This window comes from Triticum urartu, chromosome 2 (assembly GCF_003073215.2).
Source record: "Triticum urartu cultivar G1812 chromosome 2, Tu2.1, whole genome shotgun sequence".
Lineage (NCBI taxonomy): Eukaryota > Viridiplantae > Streptophyta > Magnoliopsida > Poales > Poaceae > Triticum > Triticum urartu.
In genome coordinates this window covers 7,191,606-7,201,988 of record NC_053023.1, presented here as the reverse complement: position 1 = coordinate 7,201,988, position 10,383 = coordinate 7,191,606, and the positions used below count along the sequence as shown (strand labels likewise).

Below are 10,383 nucleotides of genomic sequence, written 5' to 3'. Positions count from 1 at the left end.
TACCGCAGCTCCGCCACAATTGGTCGCTGCGGCACTCCTCCTTGGCCGCTGCCGCTACGCTGCAAGCAGCTTCCACATGTGCCTACGACAAGATGGCCGCTGCTTCACTCACCGTTAGCCGCTGCCGATGCACAGCAAGCAGCTTCGGCCGCTCAGATGTGCCTGTGACAGGACGGCCGCTCCTCCTTCCTTTGCCTGAATGTGTCTGCGGTAAGATGGCCGCTCCTCCTTCTGTCGCTGGGAGAGATGAAGATGGCCAACTGTTGGGAGGAAGACAAGCAGGAGGAGAGACGACACGGAGGAGACGGGCAGCCGACGCCGGAGAATGGGCGAGGTGGGAGTCGGGGGAGTGGCGGCGCTGAGATATGGAGGGTGCGTGCGAGTCGGGGGGAGGGGAAAGAGGCACCCGTTCCGCATGGTCCGCCCGATTCGGAGGTATGGCTTGGTTCCGGATATACACAGAATATTCGTTCGGTGGGAACGAGTGGGTTCTGTTCCATTTGCGTACCAAACGCTGGAACAAGGCCCAGGGACGGGTCCAGCCCATGCCGTTCCACTTGGTGACTCAAACTAAACACACCCTAAGCATCTTGCATTGTACGTGCCCTAAGAGCAAATTTTTTTGAAGAACACTCTTATGTGGATTAGTAGAAGATATATCAACCATCATGTAAGGAGATTCAATATACTTAGATTCCCACCGATCATAGGGTTCAGACATTTGATCTTAGGGCCGAGGGTAAGATCGAACGCTTAGTCCACAGACCGGGTAAAGTCCTGCTTTTCTACATTGCTCGTGCCCACACCCTTCATGCTTGTTGGGCACATAGATTCCTCCGAAACATCTTATATGAACTTCATGCGACAATTTTTCACATGAGCTGCAATATTTTGAATAAATGTTGTGTGACAATGAGTAGTTGTACTACGTATGCATATACTATATATGTCATATGGGGTGTATGGACCTAGGTATATGTAGACCTTGATGCCCACACCATTGGGATATGCTTTGGGTCCTCGTAAATAAGCCTACTCAGAGATGAGGAGGCTACCACCATACCACGAATATATAAAGGAGGCCAAGACCCGACAACCGAAGCAAGTTTTTACATGCACTACTGAGAGATATAAAGGGTGTTCTCTATTAACTCATATTATTGAGCATGAAGGCGATACAAAGCATCATGAACACACACTAAGTTTCTGAATGGCTGATGCACATACTAGGGTTATACTTAACTCTTGATTGTGCATTCCAGCTAGGGCTTGAACATGGGTGGCTTCCTCACTTTAGTAGCTTGCTCGAATGCATATGCCATCTCGATCAGCCTTGGCTCGTACCCCTGCAGCCCACCGAAGCATATGCCAAAGGGAACCCCTTGCTCGTTAAACCCCGCTGGCACAATCATGCCAGGGTGACCACCTGTGGCAAGAAGGCTAGAAGCGTCGCTGCCGGGCGTCACAATCGCGTCTAGTTGGTGCTCCTTCATCAACTTCTCCAGCCCATTAGCTGACAGTTCCTTTAGCCGTCGTATCGCCACTCTTTCCACGGGGCCAATGCCGCTTGTGTTTTGGGCCGCGATAAGGTCATCCTGCCCGAAATCTTTCATCCGCTCCTGCAGCAAACATGTCATTAATTAGGTTTCAGCTCACTTATTGGATCCGGGCCTCTGCATCGATGGATGTAAATGAACCGATGCACAAGCAACACGGCCTCTAAAGTTTGTGGGTAAACTAAGTTACACAATATGTTCTTGGATATATTGCTGCTTATTATTTCGAACATACAATAAGATAAATCAAGAATTTTCAGTTTTTTACGCTATTTATTATTACCTCTATAGGATGTGCGTTGTTGAAAACTATGATGTCCGCGAGCGAATGGACCGGGGAGTAGACCAAGTCTGCCAAGTAGGCGTTTATGCTGAGCTTGAACTCTGCCACCACTGCGATGCCCTCGTTGGAACTGATATCATCCAACAGAGCCGTCGGATTGGCCGTGACACGTAAGTTATCGACCACCACGGCCCCATGTTTCCTTTGACGAAATTAATATAAAATAGAATAAGAGTATATGGATGCAAAATCGAAACCTTTAGGTACCTTCTTTAGTTCAAAAAAAAACAATACACTAAAATTTTGAAATTCACATCATTTTTCATAGTTTATTTGGTTGAACCAAGACGAAGGACCCGAAGGTACCTTGCCCCCCACATTCCATATAAAGAATAAGATGACGATAAAGACCATCTTTAACCTGACTTCCAATACATTGGATATCCCACATAAGGGATAGGAGGAAGACTCGACGTTTTATTTCACGGAATCCCCAATGAAAAATGCACACCATTCCCTCTTTTCTACCAAATCGGTCATAAAGGTTCCAAATTTGCATTCCAAAATAATAGAAAACCATCGACAGTCGGCGGTATTTATTTAAATTGTTCGTCACTCACCTCATGGTGGCGAGGTGCTGCTCGTACACCCTCAGTCGCTGCGTGCCTGCATATGATTGGAAGAATCCACGGAGGACGCCGACCCTCTTGCCTCTCAGCCCGTCCTTCCTCAAGAACTGCGCGTACCCGCCGGGAGGGATGTACTTGGACGCCGCTCCGGTGGCCGCGGCGTCGTGCTCGTCGTAGCCGATGACGGCGTCCAGCACGTGCACCGCGTCTGACACCGTCCGGCAAATCGGCCTGCATTCCAACTCATTCAAAATTCAAACCGATGAAGAGAGGTGGAAAATATATTTCAACGCTTCCCTCACGTCTAGACTTATTTAGTTCTTAGACGTGGGATTTAAGCAAGGAAAAAAAATAGCGCGCTACAGTAAAATAGAGCTGACCTCAAGATATGCTATTAGCGTGCTATATCACGTTATAGTGTGCTATTAACGAGACGTTGTACACTAATATATTTAGCGAGACAATTCTCAATACACTATAGCGTGCTATTTTTCAATGAATTTAAGTAGGCCACATAATCTTTTTTTAATATTGCGTTGGCAGAGTCTTGAACTTATTAAGACTTTTGAGCCTGATACCATATTGAACTAGATGACGCTCCGCACGTTGTTGCAGGAATGTTTTGCAATATTTTGATGAGGTTTTGGTTATATGAAACATTAATATTTGAAATAATAGTTTTTAAATGAATATAAAAATTAAATGTAAATAGCATAATAGAATGAAATTTTCCATGCATGTTTGCATGTTGAGGTGGGTTTTTATTATGCATAGTTCCATGTTGAGGTGAGCCTTTTTCATGCATGTTGAATGATGAGGTGGCATGCTTGCATGTTGAGAGAAATATGTTAGTGAGGGCTAATTATTTAGATATAGAAGATTCATGCTCCAGCCAATTCATTCAAAAGTCAAAACTGATGATGGAGAAAGACGACAATATATTCCAATAATGATGAATGAAGAGAAACAACATCAAGAAGAAGAATTCCCACCCGACGGTGTCCTGCAACGGGGTGATGGACACGACGCCGGCACGGCTGGTGAGCCCGAGGGTCGGCCTGATGCCGACCACGGAGTTGAACGACGACGGGCAGAGTATGGAGCCGTCGGTGTCGGTACCCAGCGTCACGGCCGCCATGTTCGCCGCCGCGGCGACGCCCGACCCGGCGCTCGACCCACACGGGTCGGACGACAGCACGTACGGGTTGCGCGTCTGGCCGCCGCGGGCGCTCCACCCGTTGTCGACTTGGCGGAACTCGGACCACTCGGAGGGGTTAGACTTGCCGAGCACCACGGCGCCCGCGCGCCGCAGCCGGGCCGCCACGCCGGCGTCCCGCCTCACCACGGAGCCGAGGAGCGCCAAGGAGCCGGCCGTGGTGTTGAGCGCGTCGCGGGTGGCGATGTTGTCCTTGAGCAGGACGGGTATACGCCGTGCAGCACGCCGGTGGGCTGGCCGCGGCCGCGCGCGGCGTCGGCGCAAGCCGCCTGCCGGAGCGCGTCCGGGTTGACCTCGATGACGGCGCGCAGCAGCGGGTTCAGGCGGCTGATCTGGTCCAGATAGAACTGGACGAGCGCGGCCGAGGTGAGGCTGCCGTTGCGGAAGCCGAGCTGGATGGCGTCGATGGTGGCCTCGTGGAACTCGAAGCTGTGCGCGGCGCCGGCGATGACCATCAGAGCGAGGACGGCGGCAGCAGATTGCAGCCGCAGCCAAGCCATACTTAGCTGAGCTGCACGGTGCCAGTGTCAGTGTGGTTAGTGGTTTTGCCAGTGCGCCCGTTGCTTTAAGTTAGTGGCATTTGAACATATTTTGTGGAGTCGCTTTTGGCATTTTTCAGATGCTCCATGAGTATGCCTGTCCCGGTCACTTTTCCAACGATACATTTCCAGGAAAGATCTTCTGAAAAGTATCTAAATATTTGTCGACAAATTTGCGGAAAATAATTACACCATAGATGTACATAAATATGGTGAAACAAACAAAATAAATCCCAACAACACCACCATTCTCTTGTCTGTTCTACGGCAAGAAAGTGGGGGTCTTCCTGACCATGGTAACCTGCTCAAACGCATACGCCATCTCGATCAGCCTCGGCTCGTACCCCTTCAACCCACCGAAGCTGACACCAAACGGCACCCCTAGCTTGCCGTAACCACCCGGTACGGTGATGGCCGGCATGCCGCCCATGGCGAGCACGGAGGACGCGGAGTCGTTGGGTGTCACGACCGCGTCCAGCTCATGCTCCCTCATCAGCTTCTCTAGCCCGTCGGCGGACAGCTTGTTTAGCTGACTGATCGCCGCTTTCTCAATGGCACCAATGCCGGTCGTGTTCTCGGCCACCAGGAAGATGATCTGCCCAATTTCCTTCATCTTTTCCTGCCATGCGTGTCAATCTCGTAATTTCAGTTTCGTGACTTTTAACGGAAACAAACATATAAACCATAACATAAAGGTAACGATGAGAAAATACATGAAGATGAAAACAATCAACTCTGAACTAAGCTGACCTCAACGGGATGTGCATCGTTGAAAGCTATGATCTCTGCAGGTGTTCGAACTGGAGAGTAGGATAAGCCCGGCAGATATGCGTTGAGGCTTAACTTGAACTCTGCTGCTAATGCAATCTCTTGTCCATTGTTAAGGGAATCCAATATGACACTTAGATTCGCTATGTCAAGGTCCTCGATCACTATTGCTCCTTGTTTCCTTCAAATGGACAAACAAGGTAATGTGACTCTCTCCGATCCATATTAGTTGTTGCTCAAACGGATCTATCTAATAGCGACAATTAATATGGATCGGAGATAGTAATACTTTTTCGGCAAACTTTGCAGTACTTGAGGCATTGAACATCTCACAAAGAGGGCAAAGATGGAAATTAGGATTGCTCCGCTATTGTAAAAGAAGAAGGCAAATACCTCATTGTGTCTATATGTTGTTGGTAAACTGTGTGCTGCACGGTCCCATTCGCGTAGTTGAAGAACCCATTGGGGATGCCGATCCTCTTCCCGTTTAGTCCGTCTTTCTTCAAGAACTGTGTGTATCCACCATCGGGGATGTACTTGGAAGCTGTGCTTGTGGCTGCCGCGTCGAGGGCGTCGTAGCCAACGATGGCGTCCAGCACAAGCACCGCATCTGTCACTGTGCGGCAAATCGGCCTGCCGTATGAAACATCAAGATCTCCATTTGTTTTACTTTACTTGAAGACACAGTTCATATGGCAACCATTAATAATAGTGATTGTGTGCATCATAACGATGCAGAGACCGGAGGTTTGACCATCATTTCAAAAAAACAACAACTATTTACTGTGTTGTACTACAGTAGGATGTTTAGCACCATTTGCAAAATACCACTAGGATGATTTATAAACCAAGGAAAGACCGAAAGAGTGGCAGCTACCCTAGCCAGTTGGCAAGTTGAATATCAAAGTGGACTTTGAGAAACATTTCTTATTCAAGAAAAAAAGGGGGTTGCAATCTCGATCTCTAGATCTGTTGATGTCAATAGCAAGATTGTGTGTAACAAGTTGTCCTGCATCTCAACCATTCAAAGCCCACTTTTCGATCTCTCTTTTGAAAAAAAATATTTTTATCAATTCAAGCTATATCATGTCGCGTGTACCCTCAACAGTTAATCCATAATTCGACCTCACGTGACATGCAAAATTCTACTAATTTTAATTGATTTGGAACAAAGAGAGTACAAAAATAACTATGGAAACGCTAAATATCCTACGTCGGAATTGTATGCTTAGTAGCGATTTTAGTTTGTAAGGACAGTAATCTTTCTGGTAAAAAGCGAACCGAGGGGGATTTGCCATGCTCGCCAACTACACTTGCCATCCTCGAAGAACATAATTTGGCATGAAAAACGTTCGATTTGCCATTGTCAAACATCTGACATCAAATTTGTAGTGGAGTCCAATAACTGAAAGTGATCTTTTTTTTCCGGTGATATGACATGCATGATATGCCGAAGCTAGGCTGCTATATGAACCTAAGCCGCTGTTTTCACATTTTTGACAACTACGGAGTATTACCTCCGTCCTGGTTTATTAGTCTCCTTTTGTATTTTGTGCTAAAGTTGACCTTAAATTTAAATAATAAAATGTTAATGCATGTTATAAAAAATAATATAATTGAAAACTATGTTCGAATACGAATCCAACTATATCATTTTTGGTGACATATATTAATATTTTGTTAGTTAAATTTATAACAAAATTTGACACAAAATACAAAGTGAACTTATAACCTAGGACGGAGGTAGTAGCTGACAAAGCGGATTTATTCCGCTTTAACTGACAAACTTCATAGAATTGGCATCAATATCATAACATTACCTCCTTTTGGATTTGTAATAATGCTTGCACGAATCTCTAGGTCGGCAGTTTGACCAATGTAATTAGCTATTTTGCTCAATTCATCTCTCTTTTCTCATTAAATCACTGCCACATAAGCAAACTTGCTGAGTTGAACCTTATGTTATTGTTGAAGTTATTCACAATGTGGGTAGTCTAATAGCAGTTGCATATTACAAACCATATACTGCTGGAAACATCATTTTACTAGTACGAATCTAGCTCGTTCTATCAATGAAAAAAACATAAGAAACTACTCCTTCCGTTCTTTTAATATAAGATATCATGGGATAGAGGGAGTACACATCTACTGATATATACTTGTTTAACGAGTTACTACTACTCTCTCTATTTCTAAATATATATTTTTTAAGAAATTTCGCTATAGACTACACACGGAGCAAAATAAGTAAACCTTTAGTCTATATACATTCGTAGTCTCTGTAATGGAATCTCTAAAAAAATTTATATTTAACAACGGAGGGAGTATATTTCATGGGCGTGTCTAGCTGGCGGGCTCGCTAGCGCTAGCGAGCAGCCGGCCCCTTGGTCGGCAGCACGTCTAGTCCTATCACAGGTTAAAAAAGACAAAATTACTGTAATCTAAAAGTGCTATAAAAACACAGTTAATTAATCATCTTATGTGGTCTTTTCTCATTTGATGGATGCCCATATTGCTGCACTAATATTTCTTGTGTTCTTTTCTTGTGTATTAATTTTTGGTTTTCAAAATTATAAAAAATATATCTTCTAAACCGCGTGTCAAAATTTAGATCTGTTTTCACCGTTTAAACCCACGCGACGTGCTCTTTAAAAGTAGACCCCGCATGGGAATGTTTCGACGAACTAGTCTTCCTGCCAACTAAACATCAACGTGTATGCAACTAGACCACATTGCCGCGCCAACTGAGCATATGTGTATAACTAGTCCTTCCAACTAAACATCAATGTGTGTGCAACTAAGCTACATTGCCGCGTCAGTTGCACATATGTGTGTGCAACTAGTGTCCTGCCAACTAAACATTAATGTATGTGCAACTAAACTAAATTACAAGCCAACTGAGTATATGTGTGTACAATTAGTCTTCCTGTCAACTAAACATCAACGTATGTGCAACTGGACTACATTACAAGCCAACTAAATATCAATGTGTGTGCGACTAGTCTTCCTACGTTACAAGCATCCATCATATCTGAGCTCATAGGCACAGCAGCATCGGCTTCAGGAGAAGAGGTACAATTGTTCAATGGGTTTCCTGCAAAGCAAGGCACATACCTACTCATCTACGTGGCGGGTGAATAGAGAAACAGATGGTGCAGAAGATACAACGAAGGGCAAGATCAACATATCTTAGCGGGTAGTAATTAACGTAAATTAACTATACTAGTGCTTGGGCATATTTTTCTTCCTGAAGAAAGGGAAGCACGCAAGAACAGGGGAAGGGAGACGAAGCTCAGATCTCTTCCCTACAATCCATCCAACCCCAATAATCCATCTACCTCGTCAAAGATTCTCATTGGCCTCTGCTCAGACAGAGCATACAGGTCTTCTCGTCTTCTCGTCCTCTGGTTCTTCCCCATCTAACCAAAACTCACCAAGACTCAGAGATTTGCAGCAGCGGCGGCCGGCGGTATTCGCCAATGACGCGCTGATTCCCGTGACACCTTCCTTACCAGCGTCGGGGGGATGAGAATCTTGCCCCCTTTCCCTGCGGTACCCCGGTTCATGGCCGAAGGGGCGGATTGGGCCAGAGAGGAGCATGGTGAACTCCAGCTAGTCGGTGCTCCCGCTGACCTCCACCGCCATCGAGCACATGAAGCTGGATATGAATGGGGCAGAAAGGCGGCAAAGGCTCGACCGTCGATCTTGTTGCCTGTCATGGGAAGGAGAGAGGGGGCTAGGGCGGCGCCATGGAAAAAACGGGAGGAGCAGGGGCAACGCCGACGGCGCCATGGGAAGAACGAGAGGAGCAGGGGCAGCGCAAGGGAGAATGGAAAGCCGTCTCGACAAGGTAGCACCTGACCCACGCGCGCGACGATAGGAGCGAGATCGTGTGGCCAGCACCCGGCCGCTCGACTCGTCTAAACAGTGCGCGTGCACTTTTTAGATTTTAGAATATTTCATTGGTTAGATCGATGGTCTATGCATTGCATACAGGCAGGGGATCAGTTAATTAAATCGATCACTTACCCGACGGTATCTTGGCGTGGTGTGATGGGGACGACCCCCGCTCGGCTGGTCAACCCCACCGTGGGCTTGATCCCCACCACCGAGTTCAGCGACGCCGGGCAGAGTATGGAGCCGTCGGTCTCCGTCCCCACCGTCACCGCCGTCATGCTCGCCGCTGCGGCGATCGCCGACCCCGTACTCGACCCGCACGGGCTCGCCGACAGCACGTACGGGTTCTACACCACAGAACACAGAGCAAGACAAGAGGATTAGGATTAGTTCGTTCGCCATTGGAGCAAGCAGAGTGAGAGGATCACTAGATGTGCTCGTGTAGTTACTTACCCGGGCCTGGCCGCCGCGCGCGCTCCAGCCGTCGGTGCCGGCGAGGCTGCGGAAGTTGGCCCACTCGTCCATGTTGGCCTTGCCGAGCACCACAGCGCCCGCGCGCCGCAGCCGGCGCACCACACCGGCGTCCCGCCTGGCCACGGAGCCGAGGAGGGCGAAGGACCCGGCCGTCGTGTTGAGCGCGTCGCGGGTGGCGATGTTGTCCTTGAGCAGGACGGGGACTCCGTGCAGGGCCCCGCATTTGCCGGACGAGGAGGAGCGGCGCTCTGCGTCGGCGCGCGCGGCGTGGCGGAGCGCATCCGGGTTGACCTCGATGACGGCGTGCAGCAGTGGGTTGAGGCGGCTGATGCGGTCCAGGTAGAACCGGACGAGCTCCACGGAGGTGAGGCTTCCGTTGTGGAAGCCTAGCTGGATGCTGGCCACGGTCGCCTCCTCGATCTCGAAGCCATGGGCGGCGGCGGCGGCGAACAGCAGGAGCACGAGCGCCGCGGCCACTGCCAGGAGCGGCTGAGGCATCCTGGAGCTAACGCCGGCCTGTCCAAATGTGAAGTCTAGTGCTGACTGCTGACTGAACACAAGCTTATCGATGAGATCAACATAGATTAATAACTTTCCCATGATAAAAAAACCCGATTGTTTGCTAGGAAGGCACCCGCCATGGACTCCAATTGGCACATTATACAAGCAAGGAAGCGCACATGCTGCAAGTTAAGAAAAAAAAAATGCTGCAAGTCGCCGTACATGCATTGCCAATTGCCAATGGGTAGTCCAAACGGAACTGCCCAAAATAAGTTCCGTTTGACCAACGGAATCGGCAAACGCCCTGATTCCTTCTTTGGGCATAGACAATGGTTGTTAAAATGCAAGTGGTCGAACTAGAGCGCTGGAGTTCAAGTTCTAGACTTGACAATGGTGCTCATTTTTTCTGATTTATTTCAGCCTTTTTGGCGATGTACATTCAGTGGTCTCCTGCTTATTTGGCAGATGCGTGCGTGCGAAATCGGGGCATCAGAGTAGTCGACAAAAGGATGGATCTTGG

At 48.0% G+C, this 10,383-nt stretch overlaps 1 protein-coding gene and 1 pseudogene across 1 annotated transcript; both read right to left on the bottom strand.

Annotated features, from left to right (window-relative positions):
* Positions 1-1,136: 1,136 nt before the first annotated feature.
* On the bottom strand, positions 1,137-4,246 carry LOC125535022 (annotated as a pseudogene).
* A 78-nt stretch (positions 4,247-4,324) lies between these two features.
* LOC125535020 (probable amidase At4g34880) lies at positions 4,325-9,922 on the bottom strand. Its single transcript, XM_048698085.1, has 5 exons — positions 9,342-9,922; positions 9,021-9,235; positions 5,385-5,624; positions 4,974-5,172; positions 4,325-4,842 (listed from the first exon to the last, which is right to left on the bottom strand). The coding sequence occupies exons 1-5, from the start codon at positions 9,858-9,860 to the stop codon at positions 4,486-4,488; spliced, it is 1,530 nt and encodes a 509-aa protein (XP_048554042.1). The 5' UTR covers positions 9,861-9,922; the 3' UTR covers positions 4,325-4,485.
* Positions 9,923-10,383: the final 461 nt, after the last annotated feature.